At 38.0% G+C, this 23,769-nt stretch overlaps 2 protein-coding genes across 19 annotated transcripts; both read left to right on the top strand.

Annotated features, from left to right (window-relative positions):
* Nucleotides 1-217: 217 nt before the first annotated feature.
* Nucleotides 218-13,739, top strand: LOC140798046 (exocyst complex component 5-like). Its single transcript, XM_073151769.1, has 24 exons — nt 218-646; nt 726-938; nt 1,017-1,091; nt 2,549-2,650; nt 2,787-2,837; nt 2,943-3,048; nt 3,485-3,598; nt 3,687-3,778; nt 4,427-4,595; nt 4,673-4,749; nt 4,834-4,932; nt 5,029-5,119; nt 7,749-7,834; nt 7,993-8,166; nt 9,340-9,393; nt 9,478-9,606; nt 9,702-9,794; nt 9,907-10,053; nt 10,659-10,756; nt 10,836-10,920; nt 11,773-11,831; nt 13,040-13,138; nt 13,217-13,300; nt 13,402-13,739. The coding sequence occupies exons 1-24, from the start codon at nt 581-583 to the stop codon at nt 13,475-13,477; spliced, it is 2,439 nt and encodes an 812-aa protein (XP_073007870.1). The 5' UTR covers nt 218-580; the 3' UTR covers nt 13,478-13,739.
* A 479-nt stretch (nt 13,740-14,218) lies between these two features.
* Nucleotides 14,219-19,866, top strand: LOC140797266 (cyclin-dependent kinase G-2-like). 18 transcript variants are annotated; one of them, XM_073150573.1, is made up of 12 exons: nt 14,256-16,100; nt 16,200-16,328; nt 16,470-16,605; nt 16,683-16,771; nt 16,907-17,018; nt 17,118-17,224; nt 17,322-17,484; nt 17,620-17,686; nt 17,872-17,946; nt 19,082-19,193; nt 19,440-19,563; nt 19,653-19,866. In XM_073150573.1, exons 1-7 carry the CDS (start codon nt 14,635-14,637, stop codon nt 17,419-17,421), a joined length of 2,139 nt encoding a protein of 712 aa, XP_073006674.1. In that variant the 5' UTR covers nt 14,256-14,634; the 3' UTR covers nt 17,422-17,484; nt 17,620-17,686; nt 17,872-17,946; nt 19,082-19,193; nt 19,440-19,563; nt 19,653-19,866. The 18 variants fall into 18 exon arrangements, with proteins under 18 accessions (XP_073006685.1, XP_073006686.1, XP_073006688.1 ...); XM_073150584.1 differs by having other exon boundaries at nt 14,219-14,370; nt 14,664-16,100; nt 17,322-17,946; XM_073150570.1 differs by having other exon boundaries at nt 17,620-17,946.
* Nucleotides 19,867-23,769: the final 3,903 nt, after the last annotated feature.

Genomic DNA, 23,769 nt, shown 5'->3' with positions numbered 1-23,769 from the left:
TATTCGGGTGTAACCCTGAGCTTATGTTTTGGAGATAAAAAGAGAAAAAAAAGTTTATTAAAATATTTTAATTTTTTTAGGGTTTATATGAAAGAATAACGATAATTTAAAGGATTTAAGTGCAATTATCCTAAAACATTATTACAATTTTTTTCTTACTCAAAATCTCTAATCGCGCTTAAGACTTATAAATCAACCAAACACTGCCTAAATATCTACCGTACATACATCCCAAAAGAAGCTAAAATGATTCGTTGGACAGATGGATCACACCCAAACCAGATGGGCCATTGCAGCCCATCATATCTCCGCAAATCTTGTCCGTCCAATGCCATCATCAACAGGATTAACCAAAAAATGAACCCACCGCCGGCCGATCCTGCCGTCTCGTTTCGCCCGCCCCTCTGTTAAAACATAAACGCCCTCTCTCTCTCTCTCTCTCTCTCTCTCTCAGAGATCAATCGCCTCTCCTGCTCCTCCCCTTCCTCCTCCGCGATCACCTCCAAATACAAAATCCTAGGCTTCATTCGATCCTCCCTCGTCTCTTGACCCGCCCGTGGAGACTTGATGCGAAGAAGCCATGCCGTCACCGAAGGGCGCAGCTGCTACCGCTCTCCCCCTCATTCTTGATCTGGAAGACTTCAAGGTGGTCCCGCCTCCCGCTTCCTCTCTTGGGATCTGTCCCTTCCTATCTAACCTAATTTCTCGTACGGATATTGTTTTAGGGGGATTTCTCCTTCGATGCGTTGTTCGGGAGCTTGGTGAACGATCTCCTCCCGGATTTCCAAGAAGACGATCCGGATTCGGCGGACGGCGCCGTCGGTAATGGGACCCTGCGGGGCCCGGTGGGGGCGGGAACGCCGATGTTCCCGGCGGTGGACGAGTTGCTCGCTCTGTTCAAGGATTCGTGCAAGGAGCTGGTTGATCTCCGACACCAGGTTCGTGGAAGGAATTAGGTTAAATTTGTTGTTGTGGAATTTTTTTCCTGAAGGGAATTCGGTTTCTTTTGGTTGAAGATTGATGCGAGGCTCGAGAACCTGAAGAAGGAGGTCACCGTACAAGATGGGAAGCACCGCAAGACACTTGCAGATGTGAGTAATTATGTGGATTATATGTGGCTTTTAGTTTCAATTATGAATATAATAATTTGAACGAACATTTTTGAACGTTATGTGCTTCTTGATTGCTTGTTTTTCGGCTGGTGTGCGTGACGAAGTGTTATAACCTCATTGACCGGGAGTTAGGTAAATTGATGTATGGGCATTTTTTCTTTCAGATCTGTACTTAGTTTACTATTTCCATCAAAAGTGCAATTTCAGAAGCTGGTGTTCTAAGATTAGAGAACATAAAGGACTAAAGGAGAAGAGGAAAGGAGCAGAAGTAATATACTAATATGAACAGAATATATGAGTGACAAGAAGTCCTTAAGAAGATTGATTTTTTTTCAAACAAAATCACCAATTAGTATTTCCATCTCTCATTTGAGTCTTTTATCAAAGGTTTAGTCTTTGTTGAATTCTTTTTCAATTGTATATACAGAGGAAATAACCTTAAAAAATCTAGGTTATATTGCACTTTCAGAAAAATGTATCTTATCCTTGAAATACAGATGTTCATTCTGAAAACTGTAGAAACTCTTAGAGTGAAGCTATTGCAATTCTTTAAAAGAACCAGTTGTTCAAAGTTCATCCACAAAGTACTGCTATATAATTTTGGATTGAATAGGAATCATATGGCTGCAATTGTTATAATTGTTGGAGGACCGCATAGAACTCAAGTGAAGGCTAAAACTAAAAAGAAAGCCTTCCTTCAATGCGGTAGTTGGTTTAATACGCCTTTATTTCTTATCTCATGGAAAACCTTTTCTTGTTATGCTCTTGCTTGAAAAACTGTATTAGTTGAGAGTTTAAAGGCATATTGATTGTTAGAATCTTATTATGATGATGTAACATCTCAATGCAACTCAGATGATTAGCAATTTAGCATTTGTTTTAGGATACTACCATCTTACTGCCTGCGCACTGCCTCAGACGAATGAAGTTTGCGTAGACTCTGCTTAAGTCCAGCCTAGGCTATCAACTCGATATCTTTTATCATGCTATAGTATATGTAGGTTGACCTTGGAATGTAAACTCATGGTAAGTCTAGATGTATATACATTTTTGGATTCTAATGCCTTATTATGGTTGCTAACAGAAAGTCAGTAATTTTCTTTGTCGATCTTATCCGCTATTTGTAATTATCTCTAACTATTATTTCTTTTATTTGTGTATTTTTGAACCGTCTAGATTTTTTGCGAATTTGCCTAGGCACCGGCTTATTGCCTAGGCTTTAAGTGGTACCTTATCTACCCATCTACTATTTACAATCTTGTAAAATCTTACCAAAAATTGTTAAATTTGGATCATGAAAAGCTTACAGAGGTTTTCATTCTACTTCTAAGATGCATAAAAGGAAAATATTGGTAAGCTGGCAGTAAAAGGTAGGACACCATTTTCCTGAGATGTATTACTCAACATGCGTTCTTTCTTGTTCTTATATTGTCCAGCTGGAAAAAGGTGTAGATGGCCTATTTGATAGCTTTGCCAGGTTAGATTCCCGAATTTCCAGTGTGGGACAGACTGCTGCAAAAATTGGAGACCATTTGCAGGTAAATTTCTACTAGCAAGCAAGATTTTGCTGCAACTCATTAGCTGGGTGGACCATGTCTGAGGACTAACTATTTTCTACTTACACATTAGTGCCTGTATATGGTCTAACAAATTACTTTCTTTTTTGCTTGGCAGAGTGCAGATTCCCAGAGAGAAACTGCTAGTCAAACAATAGAGCTTATCAAGGTAAGTATGCAAATATTGGACTGAAAGGAGGGTTTAGGTGCTAATCTTTTGCTAAAGTTTATACTTATTGCATGACTTCACTAAGTTATACTTAAACTTATCCAGTACTTGATGGAGTTCAATAGCAGCCCTGGTGACCTTATGGAACTTTCACCTTTATTTTCTGATGATAGTCGTGTTGCTGAAGCTGCTTCGGTTGCACAAAAATTACGTAGGTTCTTGCTCTTTCCTGTTTACTTTCAGTTTCATCGTCAAACTGCAACATTTTCTAATTTCTAAGGCATCTGAATCTTCACGGGTGAGCTTAGAGGGACAGAAAAGACAGTACTACTAGGTGGTTCTTTGAGGCAAATTAGATGCTTATTGAGCTTTCTCAGTTAGGAATCTGTACCTAGAGAAGATTTTGGGGGGGTGGGGTGGGGTAGATGAGATGGGAAAGACCCAAGTGGATACTATGTCTTGTCTTGAATGAGAAGAGAGGTGATGGACTTGTGAAGCATAGACACTTGGGGAGAGATGGAACTAGAGGATACCAGGTTTAAGGTATGACTGGAGAGAGGGTAATTTGCTTAGGAATAGGAAGAACATTTCTTTTTCGTTCTAGATGTCATATGGCTTCTTGATGGAACTTTCTTTCTTGCTAACAGGGTCATTTGCTGAGGAGGATGTTGGAAGACATGGTGTTTCATCAGCAGTTGGTGCTGCAAATGCAAGCAGGGGTCTAGAAGTTGCTGTTGCAAATCTTCAAGACTATTGTAATGGTAAGTTTTGTTGCACATGCTATTAGCTTTAGTATCTTTCCTTCCTCCCTTTGGTTCTAATTGTGCCTATGGTGTCTATCTTCTTCAGAACTGGAAAACAGATTGTTGGCTCGGTTTGATGCAGCATCACAAAGACGAGAATTATCTACAATGGCAGAATGCGCTAAGATTTTGGCACAGGTAGGACACTATTAGTTTGGTATTACTTATTTCATTTTTGAACATCTATTAATTTATCAAGGTGATAGTTAACATTAAATGATAGTTCCTCCTTTTGGCACAATTCTGTTATTAGCAAACATAAAAGTGTGGGCAGGAGACATGTCTAAGAAGGAAAAAAGACAAAGTTGGTATTCAGTTCTTATTCTAAAATGGACGATAATCCTTTACATGTTACACCTGGCTATTGCAAATTCATTATGAGGTTTTTCAGTTCTCTTAAGTTACAAGTTTGGCTTGGACTTCTATATTCCGAGTACACTGTCTTCACGCGACACTCAATTTATTCAGTGTTGCCTTGATCGGTACACCTATTGGCTAGTTTGGCATGAGTCCTTGTTTTTTACTTGATTGGTACACCTCTAAACTTTTCTATAGCCTTTTACTTGTTCATTAATCAAGGGGATTATCATGTAATGCAGAAGAACTGCTTGTCATGACAAACTTTTTGAGTTGATCCCTGTTGGCTACCAAAGCTGTACCCCATAGTTAGTGATGATTATAATATGTGCAGTTCAAGAATTTTGAAACTATTACTCTTATAAAAAGTGTTATGACTTACGACTCTCTAGTGAGTTTTAGTCTTACAAGCTTGTTTGCAAAATCCAGTTTAACAGAGGGACTAGTGCAATGCAACATTATGTGGCATCACGGCCAATGTTTATAGATGTAGAAGTTATGAGCTCAGACATCCAGGTGGTCCTTGGTGATCAGGGTTTGGAAGCTAGTACCAGCAATATTGCACGTGGTCTTTCAACCTTGTATAAAGAAATTGCAGGTTCTTAAAGCCCATTTTGTTGAATGTTGATATTCTTTCCTCAGTTTCGGTTTAATAAATATAGAAGCTCCTTGCAGATACTGTCCGGAAAGAGGCAGCTACCATAATGGCTGTCTTCCCATCTCCAAATGATGTCATGTCTATTCTTGTACAGGTATGTCCCTGGAAGGTCACTGTTTACTGTTGGAAACTGTAAATTCATATTCATGAAACAAACAATGTACAAATTGCATTTCAGCGAGTACTAGAGCAGAGGGTGACGTCGATTCTTGACAAGCTTTTGGTAAAACCCTCGCTTGCTAACTTACCTCCTATTGAAGAAGGTGGCCTTATACTAGTAAGTCACGCCTATAGATTCCATTTTTATTACTTAAACAAATACTGGGAACTCTATTGACTATTGATATCTGTTTCTCTTGAACTGAGGCTGCAGTATCTAAGAATTCTTTCAGTGGCATATGATAAGACTGAAGAACTTGCTAAAGAATTACGATCTGTGGGCTGTGGGGACTTGGATTTAGAAGGTATATTGTATTACGACAAACTGTTGCTTATATGCAGTTTGTTAATTTCCTAGCCTTCTGCCAGATTCATTTTCAGTCCTACCTTGTTGCTTAAAAGCGTACAAGCATTAGCTTCTGCTTTAAGTGATCTGTTAGTTGTGTGTTTAATTATAAGTATTGTCAGGTCTCGGTTCCATTTTACTTCCCAGTACACTATTTTGTGACTGAAAACCTGTCCATTGCAGTATCTAGAAATTCTCACACATGTTATGGAAATATATTTTGTAAGTATTTCGGGATGACTTGCAAACACATACAATTTTTGAAAGAGTCTAATTGAAAGAGTGAACCTTATGATTGATTGTCCTTGGTGCTAAAAGTTGGGGAAGAAGAAGCAAAACCACTGAATTGAGTTGGAATTGATTGTATAACTTCCTTAATATAGTGAAGTTGTCTTATCTGAGAACAAATTGGTATAATGCCTGCTGCTTTCTGACTTGCGAGATGATACAATTCTGCAAGACGTAGAGATTTTAATGCTTGTTGGAGCTCAAAAGAGACCTGAAGGAGTTGTTGGAAATTTATGGATGGAGAGAGCATTTGAGTGAGCAGTTATATTCCAGTTACTGAGGGAAATATTATTAGTTCTCCAGTAGTTTTATCCCATAACTGGCGATCAAATTCTAGTAATTAATGCTTGAAAGTGAACTTTCTAACCTGGCTTTTAATGATGGCTTAGGTAATGAGATTCTGACACTTCTGAATTTGTTTTTAAGCGGAAGTAGCCATATTTGAGACCATTTCGGAGCATGTGCATTTTCAAAAAGAGAGAGAAAAATTGTCTATTATGAGCTTAAATATGTAGTAGCATTTGAGGCATTTTAACAATTCCATGGCTGAACACATTGTTCATTGGGGAAGGATTTTAGTTTCATGGTTTAACGATAAGGAAGTAAACCGAGACAGCCAGTTAAAATCCACCTTGGTGACTTTACATTTGAACCGGGGCAGATTTCTAGTTCACTATTTGTTTATGAATCTAATTTTCTGATATGGTGTTTTATTAGACATGGTAAGTCCATTTCCAATCGATTGGCATCCAAACACATCTACTTTTGAACATTTTATTGTCCTATTTTCATATTTCTTGAGTCTGAGGACCTCTTTATGTCATACTATGCTGAGTGCATCTCATTATAGCCTCTTGAATTCAATCCAGTACATACTATAATAAAATATCATAATGGTCAAGCGATATATGTTAAGATCATAGGAAGAAGGCAACTCTAAGCTCCATTTCAGAAGCGGGAAAAATGAATAGGAACAGAAAATCCTTGGATTAAATAGATCTTCTCTGTAACCATTTGCAGAGAAACAGTAGATATAAGCATATACAAATATAAACAGAGTTCCATAACTGAACAAGGTATGTTTTTGGTGGGGAGGGGGGTGGGGGTGGGTAGTAAAGAACACAAAATGCCAGAAAATTTCACTTCTATAGTGACTTAGTGATGGCATAAATGAGGCAGTTTGTTATCTTGAACTTCTTAAGGATGTAAGAAGGAATTTGATTTCTCAGAAAAAAAAATGATTTAAGAAGGAATACTATAATTTCTTGATAAGAACATAATGTCCTCTTCAATATCTGGATCGGTTGTAGGAAGGCAGTCCGCGCAACCGAGTGAAAATATTCACCAGGTATTCTCCCATAGTCAGAAAATTACGAAACCAGCGGTGGTCGATTCGTAACTTCCTGATCTACGTTTTTGGTATTTACACCCTTCGCATATTCGGATTGCAACTGGGACGAAAATACGCAAGAGTGCGAGTGATGGTGGTGGTGACGGGTGAAGGTGATGATAAGGTTAGGGATGATAGTGGAGATGAGGGTGGATGGTTTATAGGTTTAGGTAATAAGAATGAAATGGGAGAAGTGGCCGAGATCCTAAGGAGAAGGGAGAACTCAACGGAGGAGGGAGGACTCGACAGACGAGGGAGGTTAGAAGAACACCATCGTCGAGATGATGCACGGTTAGAGCTTGAAGGAAAGGGAAGGGAGATTAGGGTAGAGAGGATAGAAAAAGATAGAAATCAAGATTCATTCATCATAACATTTTTTGTTACCATCTATACCTTAAGAGGCTAACCAAACAAGCCAAAAATGACAATTATTAACCCTAGAAACAGTGGATTCTCGCTGATCACATTCGAATGGGGTCGACGGCGTTTGAACGCACAAATTGCGTTCTCTGTCGATGCGAACATATGCAGGCGTTCGCATGTGGGCGTTCTCTATCGATGTGAACTCCTGCAGGTCTTCGCAAGGGCGTTCGAACGCGACATATAGAAACCTTAATTTTTTATAGAAATAAACTACTAGTATAATAAGAAAAGACTCCAGCAAGATGTATCATTTATATGGAGGCTAGCTTTGCTGCTGACTACTTTTCTGCCTTATGCGATCTATTCAAGGTTTTTATGATGAGAAGAGGAGATATTGTAGCATGTGTATATTTAGATATACATTGGTTTGTATATGCATGCAAATTGGTTTGATTACCTTGTTCTCATGTAGCTTTCTCTTTGTGGTCAACCTTTTTTATTCTTGAAAATACAATTGAGATGTTTATGTAACCCTTTGATATTTCAGGTCTCACTGAGTCGCTATTTCTTGTTCATAAAGATGAATATGCTGAACATGAGCAGGCATCCCTCAAACAGCTTTATCAGGCGAAGGTATTCCTGCCATAACTTAGTCTTCTTTTTTGAAACGGTCAGCATTCCCTTGGTAAATGTATCTGTAGGCTGCGCCGAATATATCTATGGGCTGTGCCATTCTTGTGCTTAACACTATTGTTGTTGTTGTTGTTGTCGTCTTGTTGTTATTTTTGTAGATGGAGGAGTTGCGTGCTGAGGCACAACAACAATCTGAATCAACTGGGACGATTTCTCGTTCAAAAGCAGCTTTAAATCCATCTACCCACCAACAGATATCTGTTACAATAGTTACAGAATTTGTCCGCTGGAACGAGGAAGCAATATCTAGATGCACTTTACTGTCCTCTCAGGTTTGTGTTAATTTATCATTTGTTGTTTATTTCTGATATATTGCTGAAATTAGTGCATATCATTGGGAGAAGCTTGTCTCTAGAAAGTAGAAACAGTTGGAAATATGCAAAACAAGTTAGAATCAGTTATATCATCCCTATATTTTGGTAAAAGTATGTATTCTCTAAGTATGAAAATTGCAAGGTCCTTTATTGTCTGACAAGTGAGGATTTTTCTAGCACCTCTGGCCAGCCTTGTGTTGCACTGCATGTGTGTCCTATTCACAGATGACTCGTCCATGATCTGGCCTGGTATATGCTATAGTTGGTTACAAACGCTACATAAGCAGCATAATAAAATCATAATTTGTTTGAGTTTGTGGTATGGAATGCGGTAATGATTGGTTTCTTTGCTTCTCATATGCGATCGGAATGGATTCTTAATTTTGAGATTGTAGGAAATCTACAATACTCATTTGTTCTAAAAATGTGCTAGGTTAACAAGGGGATAGATATTTGAAACGATGCTTTCAATAATTTCATTGCTGAGATTATTAAAATGTTGTTCTTGTTTGTGCTTCAGTTCTCAGCAAAGAAAACATAGTTACTGAAGTTGAAAGAGTGAACATGATGAACTAGCATGGTCAATGCCATTGACTTGATTGCATATTTAGTTGGAAATGAAGATACATACATTATAAGAATTGGAACCATTTTTGAATTGTTTTAATTAAATGTATGCCGGAATATTAGGTTCTTATAAGTGGTTATAGAATGTTTCATCATTGTTCTACAATACGCATATGCTTGCTGAGATCCTATCTCCTAAATTTGATTGTCACTTTATCTCGGGATAATTACACTAAGACCCCTCTAAAATATTACCCATTTTCACATGCACTTTCTCATATGCTTTTTTGGCACACATTGACTCCTTAAACTGTGGAAAATCTCTCCCCCATCCCCTCTCAACAAGTATTAAGAGAAAACGTCAAATGACCATTTAAATTGATCCCTACAGGACCTAAATTAATCACGTGACACCAACACGTCATTTTTAACGGAAAAATCCAATGGATAATTAATAGAAGAGTCATTTCGGAAATGGGCAACAATTCATGCAATTTAGGTGTAATCATTCTTTTTATCTCCTATCTTTGTCTAAAAACTATATGTCACATTGCTTTTGTGCAGCCTGGTACCCTTGCAGCGAATGTAAGGTCGGTGTTTACTTGTTTACTTGATCAAGTAAGTATAAAGTACCAAGGCAAGTCATATGTGTTAGGCTGTGCTATGTCATCTTTCTTATAATTACTCTGTGATCCTAAACAGGTAAGCCAATATTTGACTGAAGGACTTGAGCGTGCGAGAGAGAGTTTAAACGAGGCTGCAGCACTGAGGGACAGATTTGTTATTGGAACAAGTGTTAGTAGAAGAGTGGCAGCAGCAGCTGCTTCTGCAGTATGAATCACACACTTGAAACAATCACTTAATGCTACGGAGAATTGAAATTGGCCCATGGCATTTGTGATTAATTCATTTTGAATGATTTGCAGGCGGAGGCTGCTGCTGCTGCTGGTGAGACTAGTTTCAGATCTTTCATGATTGCAGTGCAACGGTGCGCTAGTAGTGTGGCCATACTTCAACAGGTATCCATCTAAAAGAACATTAATTATTCTAATTACATTTATTGCAAGAGCATCTCTGCTTGTGGTTATGACTTATGAGGTTATCTCAATTATGACTATTTTTTCTCGTTAGTACTTCTCCAATACCATCTCTCGGCATCTATTTCCTGTGGATGGTGCTCATGCTGCTTCCTGTGAAGAGATGGCTACATCAGTTTCTAGCATCGAGGGAGCTGCCCACAAGGGGCTTCTACAGTGCATTGACACTGTAATGGCTGAGGTCTGTATTCTATGTTCTGTATCTCACTTTCTCTAGTCTGTTACGATGATCCTTATGATCAATGATATGCTGAAAAATGATTCTTTGAACATCTGTGAACATCTGTGAACAAGGAAACATGCCCACCGAATTTGGAAAGTTACATCTGTTGAATGCCCGATTTGGTTATAACAGCCTATGATGTATGATTCCGTCCTACCTTTTTAAAGAGTTCCTGGTAAATGCAACTTACTTTTTTGTGTCTGTGCCTATGCCTAATAGAGATGCTTTGCAACAAATTTCCTTTGAAAAATTTTCTTCGGCCTTATTATTAAGACTCCTTTTGTTGCTTTCAGAAATAGTAGTGCATTCTTTGGGAATATCATTGATTTTGGAAAGGCTATTCCTTACTGCTTCAAACAAAGCATTCAGTCTTAATTTTAATTTCCTAGTGGCATCTATGTAGAACACTATTTTGGTTAAGGAACATAAGCAGACAAACAACCAAACTAAAATGGGCTCTTTGGGTCTAGTTATTTGTTTCATGTGAATTGAAATATATTAGAATGAGGGAGAGGATTGATGAAAATAGGTCAATGAATGTAAGATGATGATTAACTTTGCAGGTTGATCGGTTGCTGTCTTCAGAACAGAAGGCTACAGATTATCGTTCTCCTGATGATGGTGCTGCTCCCGATCACCGACCAACAAATGCTTGCATAAGGTGCACATATGTTTATGTTGTATTCTGGATTAGCACATGCCAACAGAACTAATAATGCCTTGTCTATTTGTTACTTCAGAGTTGTAGCATACCTATCTCGTGTTCTGGAGGTTGCATTTAGTGCTCTGGAAGGTTTCAACAAACAATCATTTTTGACTGAATTGGTATGGTTATGCATCTTTTTGGATACTTCATACTTGTTGTATTCAAACCTTCATTTTTGGACCAGACAGCTGGAAGAGTTAGTGAGCCCTCCGATTGATCTGTTCCTTGCCTTTTGTTTCATATTCCAGAGCATGAGCTAGTGCTTGTTGACTGCATTTATGCTAGATGCATTATATGTAAGTCTTTTAAAGGTTTTAAAATCAGCTCCCGATTTTGTGTGTGCGCATGATTGTGTCATGACTCATGAATGTGATTAAAAGCAATGCCCCTTGTATCCAAGAGGTCATGGGTTCCAAGTCGAGGAAACATCTTCTCTTTTGAAGTAAGGTTGCACGCTTGCATGTGGGGGCCTTGTGCACATACCCACAATAGTGGGGGCCTCGTGCACCGTGATGGCCAATATATGCCATGTATGATGTATCTACTCTATTTAAGGGAAGTATGGTATATAAATTGTTCGAGGCGTTATCTGTCAAATTTTGGTCTGTGCTACTCCTGATCTCTATAGAAGAAATTTTCACCAACTGTAGGATGATTTATCTAAAATATAAACGTTATAGAGAATTAGTTCTCTTTTGTGCAATAGCCATGCATGGGCAACCTACATTGCAGAATCAAAAGATTATGTACTTACTATCTGTTAAGTAAGCATATTAAGCATGTATTCACATTTTCTTTTCAGAATTATGAGTTTTCTTCTATCATATATACCTGTTTGATCAGTGTCTGAATTGATTATTTGAGGTGCCTTAAGTTTACAATTTGTTCACTAGGTTACAGAAGCACATATTTTTGCACTTCTCTTTATATGTTGATGTATTGATGTATGACCATGGAGTTCCTATTTTCAGGGAAATCGCTTACACAGGGGCCTGGTTAACCATTGGCAGAAGTTCACGTTCAGTCCCAGGTGACCAATTTTCTTTTTGTGCATATATGAAAGTACTCAGTTTTTTCAATAGTGAATTTTTGGACGGACTGATAGATCACAATTTCATTTCATTACTTTAGAAGAATTTAATGTATCCAAATTTGTAACTTATGTAAGTCGATCTTTAGTTGAAGTTTGCATATAGCATCAAGATTTAAGAAGATTAATCTAGTGGCAAGGATGAAAAGTTATTAGTTATATTAAGGAGAATGATAATGTTTTTTGGCCGAGAATACTATGGTATTCTCACTTCCTTTTTTCTTCAACATTTTAATATTGGATATTTTATAATATGCCATTCTATGTGTAAGATGAAATTTTGCCAATAGTTGGTTTGTTATCTCTTCTCGCCTGTTGATATGATATTATTTCTGATATCCAAATTAGAATTTATGTTTTTTTTAATAATCGCTGGTATTAGCCTCTGTAATTGTACATATCTATTGTTATATTCTTCCTCAAGGAAAACATTTGTCTTCATGGAATATGAAATCAGATCTAATCCTTTCTTGTAGGGTTGATTTTGATAAGATCAGCTTCATAGAGCAATTACTGCATTGATAGTTTACTATAGATAGTAGATACTAAAATGAAGAAAAACATTTTATGGCTACATTAGTATCGTTTGATACACGGTAGCAGAAAGATGTCCCAATGCATGAGCTCTTACTGGGTCTGCAGTAAGTTTTGAGATACTTTAGTAGATATGTTCACATTAGTCCTTCAAATGTGACTAATTGAATTTCACCGAGCTACCTGATGCTCAAATGGTAACATTAAGGCTCAGTACTTGCTAGCTGTTAGTCAAGCATCTCTTCAGGAGATTGCTTCAGATCCAGCTGAAAATGAAGCAATTCAAAATTGTTTGCAATTCTGATGTGAATCCAGTTTTTAGTCTCAAGATAGTTCTTACCTTTATCAGGTAGAGGTTGCTCTTTTTGAACCATGGATGAATTCTACCATTACTGCATTACATTAAATTTTTGGAGAAGAAAGCTTGAAGAGTAGAAACATAGTTTTGAGTTTTTTGTAGGTATGCCCTTAACTAATCCATCCTAGAAAAAGGTGGCAAGGGAATTCAAACAGTATAAAGAATCCTACAAGACAAACATACTGGGCTATCTGTAGCTTTTGTCATCCATTTTAATTTTTGCCCAGGATGCTCATTTTAGTCTGCTTATTTGCAGTGGCGGCCTTCGCTTGAAGCGTGACATTACAGAGTATGGAGAGTTTGTCCGCAGCTTTAGTGCTCCTACAATTGACGAGAAGTTTGAGTTGCTGGGCATGTATGTATATTTGTTTGTTTTACCTTTCCTCCTAATGTGGGTGATAGAAATAAGAGACTAACATGATATTGTTTTCAGCGTGGCTAATGTCTTTATTGTGGCTCCTGAAAGCCTTGCTTCCTTGTTTGAAGGAACCCCAAGTATCCGGAAAGATGCACAAAGGTATGAATATGGATCTGTATAATTCATCTCTTTCTGCTTAGAAGTGACACTCTTTACTGGCACAACTGTTATTATCGTGTCAATTGTTCATTTAAATGCAGATTCATTCAACTGAGAGATGATTACAAGACTGCGAAAATAGCATCTAGGCTCAACAACTTCATGGCAGAGTCGTAGGTAATCAGGGAGTAGCAGGTTTTGAGAACTAGAAACGAGTATATGTTGTAAAAAAAGCCGTTCTTTTGCTGTTTCAAGCATAAGGGCTTTTCCAGTTCTTCAAATGATTTCTTTGGGGATTTGTTCTCCCATTTTTGTGTATGTAAACAGGTAAAATCATGTCCATTCTTTGCAATTTCCGGCTGTGTTGTATTCTTTTTTAATTAAATCAACTTTGTACATCACTAGAACTCTTGGATTAGTGAACCTTTAATCTTATTAATGGTTAGTGCGCAATTGATCCTTTGATCTGATTACAGGCAACTTCAGAATGCATGTGGAAAGGAAACCAAGTTTAGCGAAATCAAATATATCACGTTTTTTTTTTTGTTTCTGATGTTGATCTACTCTACCTCTATGGTGTAATTCTTGTATGCTAATGAACAGAATGTTTTCCCAATATACTGGTAAAAAAGAAAAGAAAAAAATTATCCAATCTTGTATTCTACTTTCCCTTCCGAACAGGCTTTCAATGTGAACTTGTTTCCTGCTGCAGTTTCCCAGGGAAAATCAACATTTTATAGGATCCAGGATTTGTACTTACCTATGCAAGTCATTAAGCGGTGGAATATCTGGAGGCTTCTTGACGCGAGTCGTTGCCATTTTCATATTGTAATACAGAACTGCTGCAACAAGTCGCCGACTTTACGGACTTGTTTACCTTAGCCTTGGGTCAAGTCGGGAGGAACGAAAGAATTTGACGCCACTCGAAGCATACCCTCTTAATCTAATACTGACTTGTTACATTAGAAAACAGCGAAACCTTTATTATCTTCTCACGGCCCCTCGAAGTCGAAAACCCCTTCGCGTCGCCTTGAGGGAACGAAATGCGATCATAGGCCGCTTCTCCTCAGGTCTGATCTCTCGATTCCTCTACTGCTTCCCTCGTCTGAATTGGGGTTCCAATCTAAGATCTTACTTCTACTAGCTTCGCCCCTCTCGATTTGTTCTTTTCTGGTCTTCTAGGGTTTCGGTGCCTAAGCCCCATACCTTTTGATTGATGCGTTGCTATATTCTTTCAATTTTACGTGATTAAGAGGTTTAGAGTCGCCGGAAACGGCCTTTTTCTCGTTACTAGGGTTTTGTTTTTTTTTCCCCCAATTTCTTGGATTTGTTTCATGGCCGCGGGTCGGCACGGGGGATACAGAGACCACGAGTTTAGGGAACGGGAGTTGGAGCAAGAAGTGACGAGGAGGAAGGAGTACCACCTGGATCGGCACCGTGATGGGGGCCGCGACAGGAGCCGTGGACGTGACTTGGGAGATAGGGTTAGGGATAGGCATGGGGACGTCAAGAAGTGGGAGTCGATGAATGGGTACGACCACCGTCACCGTTCAAGTGGTGGCAGCAGTGGGGATGATAGGAAAAAGAGTCAGCTTTTCCGGAAATTGGTAGATCGTGAGCCTGGGGAGCTGTCAAGTGGGAGCGGGTCTGATGACCCTGTGGCCAACGATGTTACTGTGGTGGCTGATGGCGTTCAGGACAAGGAGAACGGCAACTCGTTGCCATCTCCAAGCAAGAAGCGTAAGTTCTCACCAATTGTGTGGAATAATGATGATGGGAAGAAGTCCACTGCTGTTAATTCTAGAAGCAGGAGAGAATCAGTGGAATCTGCCGAACTCCCACCGCCTCCTCCTTTGCCTCATGGTTATATCCCGCCCACTTCAGTTGACGTGGTGGATCTAACCACAGAGCGCGCTTCTGATGTGTTGCTTCTTGATGTTAATGTTTCGATCAATTCACCTCACAATTCACGCTTGGGAGATGAGCTGCAGCCTGGGCAGATGGAAGAGGATGAAGATGAGGACCATATGCCAAGACACATTTCATCCTCTCGCTGGGCAGATGGAGACGATGATGAGGATGAAGAGGAAACCAGGCCCAAGAAGAAAAATCCTTCCCCTGCAGATTTGGCAGACAAAAGGCTGCGTAAGAACGTGCAAAGCCCTGAGCTTGGAGAGGTTGTTGTGGGAGAAGGCTCTGGAGGGTCAGCACCCAAATCATCTGATTCTGGAGGAGAACATGGGGAGGAATACAAGGAGCTGGATGTGAACAGGAATGACTATATGGATATTGATGGAGAAAATGATTTATCTGACCAGATGTCTGAAACAGAGTCTGAGGGTGAGGATGATAGAGCTGAAACCCCTGAACCTACACAACCATCACAGAGATATATTAATATGCTTCAAGGATGCAGAAGTGTTGATGAGTTTGAGAGGCTCAACAAGATTGATGAAGGTACTTATGGTGTTGTGTACAGAGCAAGGGATAAAAAGACTAGTGAAGTTGTTGCATTGAAGAAGGTAAAGATGGAGAAGGAACGAGAGGGTTTCCCGTTGACCTCACTAAGAGAAATAAATATATTATTATCTTTTCATCACCCATCAGTTGTTGATGTTAAGGAAGTTGTTGTAGGCAGCAGTCTTGATAGTATTTTTATGGTAATGGAGTACATGGAACATGATCTTAAAGCGCTCATGGAGACGATGAAACAACCTTTTAGCCAAAGCGAGGTTAAGTGCTTAATGCTCCAACTGTTAGAGGGCGTAAAATATCTTCATGATAACTGGGTACTCCATAGGTAATCTCTTAATTTTCCCCTTATTATTCTTCACTCCTGCTACACTGGAGAAATAGGTTTCTAGTGTTTTTCTTTCTAAATTTGTCAGTCTTTTTCTAGGGATTTAAAGACATCAAATCTTCTCTTGAATAACTGTGGCGAGTTGAAAATATGCGACTTTGGACTATCTCGTCAATATGGGAGCCCTTTAAAGCCTTACACTCAGTTGGTAGTTACCTTGTGGTACAGGTAGGTTTACCATCATCTCACTAATATCTTTGCTTCAGTTTTCCAATTGGAGTTTCTTTTTGGGCTTTGGCTTAGTAATATTTTTTAGGTTGCATTTTGCTCTAGCTCATCTCTGGCTCAGTGCTGTGTTGTAAATGGCAGGGCACCAGAATTACTTTTAGGAGCAAAAGAGTATTCGACTGCTATTGATATGTGGTCATTGGGCTGTATAATGGCTGAACTTTTAGCTAAGGAACCGCTTTTCAATGGGAAGACCGAGATCGACCAACTTGACAAGGTATCTTCTATTCTATTGAAAATAGATTCACTTTGTTTTGTAATGTCATATAACTGCAGTAAGTTACTTTCTGCCAGATATTTAGAATACTTGGGTCGCCGAATGAGAAGATATGGCCTGGATTTGCTAAATTACCTCGTGTGAAAGCCAACTTCGTCAAGCAACCGTAAGCTCCTCTTTATTTTTCTCCAAAGTCATTGTTTAACTTACAATGATCTTCAGAGTTGGCATGCTTTCCGCTCGCCATTTCACCGGGTAATGCATATATGAATGAAAAACTATATCTCCCTTGTATTTTCAGGTATAACAAGCTAAGGGAAAAGTTCCCACCTACATCATTTTCTGGTCGTCCAACACTGTCAGAAGCTGGATTTGACTTGCTGAACAAACTACTTACTTATGATCCTGAGAAGGTGATTCAATAGAAACAATAGTAGGTACTTTTCAATGTCTTCTTAAGGATATTATTACTTTTTGATCTAATGTGGCTTTTTTATCTTCTTTTGATGCAGCGCATATCTGCAGAAGATGCCCTTAAGCATGATTGGTTTCGTGAAGTTCCTCTACCTAAGTCGAAGGACTTCATGCCGACATTTCCTGCTCAGCATGCACAGGACAGGTACTCCAGATGCTGAGTTACAAGATCCAGCCAACAATGGATTATTTGCATGATGTATGTATGCTACCTGTAACACTTCTTTCTTAAAATAATATAGGCGTCAGAGAAGAATCATGAAGAGTCCAGATCCATTAGAGGAGCAGCGAAAAAAGGAATTGCAACAAGGGGAACTAGGGACTCGTGGTCTTTTTGGTTAGATGGAACTTCAGGGACCCTAATTTGCGCCTGAATAGCAGGAGTTACTGAGAGGCCTTTCTAAGGTGAGAGACATGCATTGGAAGTGGCGCCGACTTGTTGGTGACTGGTGACACTCGTGCTGTTCTTTAGCAGGCATCTTTGGTATTGGTGGATAATATATCTGCTGTCACTTTCCATCCAATATACTTTTATTGCAGGATTAATTTGTTCTTCGATCCAGTTGATCATAAAAAGCACATCCTATAATGCTGCTTGCATCGCAAGGTGTGGCATATTGGTTTTATTGCTAAAATCAGTTTCAGTCTTGAAACCTTTGTATGTAACATATTCCTCATCGCTACACTGTAGACAATGTTCAACATCTTGATCTTAAATATCAGTAAATTCATGGATAGTTTGTCTACAAGTTATAGTGCTCTTTCTTTTGATCTTTGCATTTTGTTTGCAAGAGAGGGATGATATGAAGCGGAGGGATGATCTTTTGCTTTGTTCTGAAGAATGACGGATAAATAACCAACAAAGAGGTAATTCACTTATAGATATTGATGATTGGTATTTGGAAAATAGGTTCTGTTCTTGAAAGATGAGGTTACTTTCTTTTAATATCCCATTTGTTTCTGAATGTCCCAGGCATGCCTGGTGTTGTTCAATTTATTATTTTAGTCATGACCATATAAGGGAACTAGGGAGGCCTCTTCCTGCAAGGTGCAATTTACTCTGATTAACAAGTTACCCTGAAAGATTGTCCTTTTTACCTTGTCACGGTGAAAGTAGGACATATATTGTAGAATTATCATTCACACCACATTATTAATGCCCAACTATGCAGCACAATATAGTTGCTTTATTAGTGCATAACCATTCACAGTTTCTTTATTGTACTCAATGCAGTGTAAAAGTTCCATGTCATCTAGATATACCATCTAGATCAAGTTTGAAATTCTGACTATTACATCTTTGGCCTTGGAGAGTATTCTATAACTTGTACTGTATGGGATTTTAGAGCTAAACATAACATAGTTCTGTATGCTATCTCAAGTCTCAACATGTTGAAAAACTTGCGCCTGCTGGTTTTCAAACTAAAATTTGCTTACATGAGATGATATGCAGCTGTTGTGATGCGCCAATTGGAAATACACAATTTGTAATTGAATTGTTCTTCTTTCAAGAAGCTAAAGGTCACAGATGATACAGAAGGTAGAGTAAAATGAGGTAGCAGAACTGCTCCTACCGAAGTGTTTGCCTCCTGAACTTCAAATTGTTTATAGGATGTTGCTTTCATGCTTAGATTTGACAACAAAGTTTTGGGTCATCACATGTTCTTCATGCCCATTTGTGAAGTTTAGGTGATGTATTATAAATATCCTTTTTAAGATTGAATCCTTACAGGATTCACAGAACAACATCTGAGATGTTCATTTGTTTTTGTAAGAATGGGAATATCTTGATGGTATAATGCATGCAAAACTTTGTATTCGATCTTTTCAACTCACCATGAAAGGAAATGATTTTATTTTGGTTTCTTTAGAGATCTGTGATTGCAGTTCACTTCTGCTTCCTCCATTCCTCTTTCATATAAATTATTGGGTGGGTTTCTGATTTCTGTCTGAAGTTTTGAGAAAGTCAGCGAACTTATTACATTCTGTGATGCATCTGCAGCTTAAGTTGTGGCTTCTGCAAAATCTGGAGCTTGATGGCTCTAGCTTGAACTTAGTGTACCTAAGCTGACTAGTTTTTGTGGAAGGGCCTCCAATTATAAAAGTTCCCTGTGGTCAGTCCACTATCCTTCTTCCTTTATTGCTAAGCTGACTTCTTGTGACTAATTGGCCTGCCTTATATTGATATAGTGCTTTAATCTGTTCAGTCCCAGTACCCATGCTTCTCTTGTTTCCAGTGTTATTTTACTAGTCGAAGTTGTGCATACAGGAGGCATTATCTTTCTTTCGCCCTTTCTTTTCCATTATCTTACATAGCTCTCAATGCCATCACCAAGTTAAGAATTTTGGTGATGCTGTAGAATCTCTTGACAGTGCTATTGAAATGACGGTTTAATACTGAAGACAGCAAACGGGGTAGCTGATACTGCCAACGACCCAAATTCATTATCCATTCTTCAGTATCCGCTACCAGATGTAGTAGAGGTTGGTTTGTAGATTTTGATTACTAATTTAGTGAATGTGCATGGAGGTGTTCTAATTTATATGTGTATATACATGTTTTCTTTCACAAGGCATGTGATAATGGTCATATTTTTGATCGAGGGCAACCTGGAGTGCCACGTCATAGTGCGGGTACATTTTCTTTTCAGGTTGAGGTGCAGGGAGGTACTCATTTGGTTTATTTGGTTTCATATTTAGTGTACATTTTGTTTCTTCCTATAGATGAGACCACCCTTGTGAAGACATTGGTTAATCCTGGGATATATAGTTATTCTTCTCTCTAAATTTTGCCATTTACTCTTCAATGATTAGAGTGTATGAAAATTCTTACTTGCTTCTGTTCTTTAAGTAATAATGCTGAGTAGTCAATATCAGTGGTTATTGGGGGCAGTGCTAGAAGACTCGATTTATAGTAACATTGTTCTACACTAGGAAAATGCATCACATTGCAGGAGGGGCTTTATTTATGATCGCTGATCCCGGGAATCAAAATATTGTTCGTTATTTTTGAGAAGTGTGCAACTACTTGTATTATTGTTCATGTTGTTCTGTTAATTAGTATGTTCGTATTTGTTATAATGTGAACATGCAATACTTGAGGTACAATGAATTTTGAAATTTGATGACAGACACTGAGAATATTCTGGAACAAATGGGTATCTTATTTTTTAGATCGATATTACTGCTTATTACATGTAAATTGTGTCCTGTTGCAGTTAAAATGTGAGATAATGGCAAAGAAATGTGCATACATGTAAAATTGGATTTTTTTTCCTTGAAAGTTGTAGCTGTAATATTTAGTTGTCATATAGTTGTCTCCGATCTTCTTTAAATATTTGAAAAAAAGAGATAAATATACAGATATGTTTGCAAGTTCACCTGCTTGGTAGGTTAAATTGGTATTTCAAGTTAAGGTCTCCATGACTAATTTATGTAGCTGTTGACTTCTGCTGGATCATCGGAATGACATTACTAGAACCACCTATTATGCCGACTAAAAAATGCAAAAAAATTAAATTATACCAAAACCGCCAAGGCGGCCCGGCCGCCCCGACTGTTGTACAATATACTGATTTTTATATTGATTTTATGCACCAGAACTATTTCCCATCACATCTCTTCTGTCACTTGAACTTGATTTATTCGTCATAAAACCCACGTATTCATTGCTGAAAGATTTTACGTTGTTAGGTGTCAACCTCGTGAAAAAATTTTGAGTTAGTTTTTAGAAGCCTTGTGGTTCTTTTAGGTAAGTTTGTTTTTCTGTAAGAGCATTGCAGTACATAGCAGCATGTCCCTAGTTAACATGATTGTTTTCTACGATACCTTGGGCTATTCATACTCAAGGAAAACTACTATTGACTTATTTGTGATGTGAGTAGGTTATATGGGTTATCTCTATCAAGTCTCCATAAGAATGGTGATATATTCTCTATGGCCTGATCTTTTATTCCTTAGGTTAACCATCTTAATGTATTGCGAATTCTTGAGGGTTCAGATAACTAGTTAAGCCTTTATTATTTTATTTGTTGTTAGTCTGTTTTTTTTTTAAGTACAAGGGTGAAGAAAATAGGGAGGTTTATTTCGTAGTGAATTAGTGATGTTGGCATGTAGTTTACTATCAGGGTGCTGTGGAGACTGGAGAGTATATTACTCGTTGAACTATTTTAGGATGATTGCTTAGTTTAGGAATTGTAGGTATATCTTGTAATTCTTATGGATTCCTTAATTGAAGAACTCTCTAAGTAGGATGCATTATTGATCATATTTTAGGGTTAGATTGTTCGGCTGTTAACTAGGATGAGTGCAAGTGCCATGAGAATTTTCAGAAAAGATGGAGTAAAATGGCTGTGTTAAGGTTTATTTGAAGTTGGATTGAATTGATATGATTTATGAGAAGTGCTAGATAGTTCAGATATCTTGTAGCACTTCATCAAATGTAAGGTGTCACAAGGATATGTGAAGACCAAGAAAGAAAGATTAAGATAGAAGCAGTGTTGAATTGTGGTGATCCTCAGGTTAATGAACAATGAAGTTTTGAATGATGGAAAACCAAATAAAAGGCATTTGCCTTAGATCCCGCATTGGTGGGATGCATTTTATTTGGTTTCTAGTACAATAGAGAGCCTCAAATCTGAAATCAAGTAACAAGTAGATAAGTTTTCTAAATGAATCACAAGGACTAAGTTGATTCCTGTTATAGTTCAGAGCATGCTTTAGAAATTCATTCTTTTACTATTTCATTTGTGACATTTAAGAAAGCTATACTTTGATCTTCTCCTTTCTGAGGGTAGCTACCTGTGAATCACTCTTAAGGTTTCCAGGGATTTCCTGAAGTATTGTATACTGAAAACATTTTAGGAATTGATAGCTTGGGAAACCTTGAAATACATGGTCATGAAGCTGGTTACCAAATCATTTTGTATTCTTGGCGATTCTTCGGGAAGGACAAGATTATAGCTCCAGAAGTAAGGGTTATGAAAAGCTCAAGGAATTTACTAAACCGTTTTGGTAGTCTGATTTGGTATAGTGTTTAGCAATTCTTTGAGTGGCTGTTCTAGGAACTGATAGTTGTTGATTCTGTGACAACTCTGCGGAAGGAAAGGGAGAGCACAGTAGAGACATGCCATTAGGTCAGGCAGAGCACAGTAGAGACATGCCATTAGGTCAGGCATTATATGAGGGATCTGCAGTTGCCGTTCCAAGTTTAGGAACTGAAAAATTGTAGGTCTCTTGACAGGTGGTTTGATAACTTAGGATTCTAGCCGCATCTTAAGACAACTATTCTTCTTGCTTTCTGATGGGGTAGTATTTCAGAGGTGCTGATGAGATTATGACCAAGAGAATATCCCACATCCTGATCGGTGTGGATGTTATTGCTGCTCGTATTGTTTTAATTGTTGAATGTAAGATTAGTATAATGTAAATGTTTTAGAATAATCAAGGTGTAATAAAAGTATGTTGAATGTACTTTTGGTGAAGTAAACTATCAATAGGAAGGAAATATTTTTGATGGACAAAAGGTATACGAGGGAGTATTTCTGTCATCCTATCTGTAGCTTAACAATAGGAGACTGATTAGGACATCCATCTGTAAAAATTGCAGCAGGATCCTTATAATGGAGTAGAATTCCTTGCCTATGGGTTTCTCTCTGATGTGGACGTATGAAGTTTGAATTTCTCTGTCCTATTAGAATCAGATATGTGCCGCATCTTGTGTGTGATTCTTAAAGAGTATAACATCGTTTTGTTCTGTAATTTGATTCTATCAGTGAATGAGTATTAACATCGTTTTGCTCCGTAATTTGAGGCCATCCGTGTCTTTCGTAACCTACATGGCTAAGTATGACAATCGCAAATTCGGATACTTGAATAGTTGAATGGCTCTCTCATGGATTGTTCGTTGGGAGCTTGTTTACTTCGAGTGGGGTTTACAATATTTGATCATCGAACTATTAACTCGTGTATCTTGATGTGTTTTAGGATTAAAGAGCGACGGTCGTTAAGTTGCAAGATGACTGTAACACCATCCCAGGAGACGACGCCAAAAAGAGGATATTTTCAAAGATCTTCATTCTGTAAGGTTGGTAAAGATAAAACGGACAGGAGGAGGCATCTTCGTATTGTTTTCCCTCGTGTGTCTCCACTTTTCTCTTTCAACAATCTATCATGCTAACCTTAATCGAATTGTCAGGAGGAAAAGAGGACAAGCCAAAACTCGAAAGTCGTATGAACCGAAATGGTGGGTCCATTGAATAGGAACTCAACTTAAATTTATCGGACTTATATCGGATGTCAAATACCTTCAGCCTAATTAGTAGCTATGATTATTAATTTATTAAAAAAAAAGAATAAGTTGAAACTTCGCCACGTCATTATGACTCATCTCTTCTATTTGTTATTGTCACGACACTAATCTGGGTCGGCTTATTTTGTCACCAATTCTAAATTAATGCGAGTTGGCCTTTTAAAAAAAAAAATTGGGTGAAAAAAATATACTTGTACTATTCGTACTTATTCGTGAAATAAATACTTTCCTGTACAGTTTTTTTAATTTGATTAAAGTAGTATTTTTTTTTAATCGGAATACTCCGTTATAATAAAATATATCAAATTACTAAAACGTTTATATTCTTTCTAATTATTTTGTCTAATAAATATGATAGGAGTATTTTGACAATTTAAGTT

The sequence above is a fragment of the Typha latifolia genome, chromosome 11 (genome assembly GCF_019914945.1).
Source record: "Typha latifolia isolate L0001 chromosome 11, TyphaL0001v2, whole genome shotgun sequence".
In the NCBI taxonomy this organism is placed as follows: domain Eukaryota; kingdom Viridiplantae; phylum Streptophyta; class Magnoliopsida; order Poales; family Typhaceae; genus Typha; species Typha latifolia.
Note: the sequence above shows the minus strand (reverse complement) of the source record. Positions and strands in the feature narration are given on the sequence as shown.

Coding starts and splice junctions, on each gene's coding strand:
- LOC140798046 (XM_073151769.1), top strand. CDS start 581: ATGCCGTCACCGAAGGGCGCAGCTGCTACCGCTCTCCCCCTCATTCTT. Junction 647..725: donor TTGATCTGGAAGACTTCAAG/GTGGTCCCGCCT, acceptor ATATTGTTTTAG/GGGGATTTCTCCTTCGATGC. Junction 10,921..11,772: donor AATCATTTTTGACTGAATTG/GTATGGTTATGC, acceptor TCCTATTTTCAG/GGAAATCGCTTACACAGGGG.
- LOC140797266 (XM_073150573.1), top strand. CDS start 14,635: ATGGCCGCGGGTCGGCACGGGGGATACAGAGACCACGAGTTTAGGGAA. Junction 16,101..16,199: donor GATAACTGGGTACTCCATAG/GTAATCTCTTAA, acceptor GTCTTTTTCTAG/GGATTTAAAGACATCAAATC. Junction 16,772..16,906: donor GCCAACTTCGTCAAGCAACC/GTAAGCTCCTCT, acceptor TTGTATTTTCAG/GTATAACAAGCTAAGGGAAA.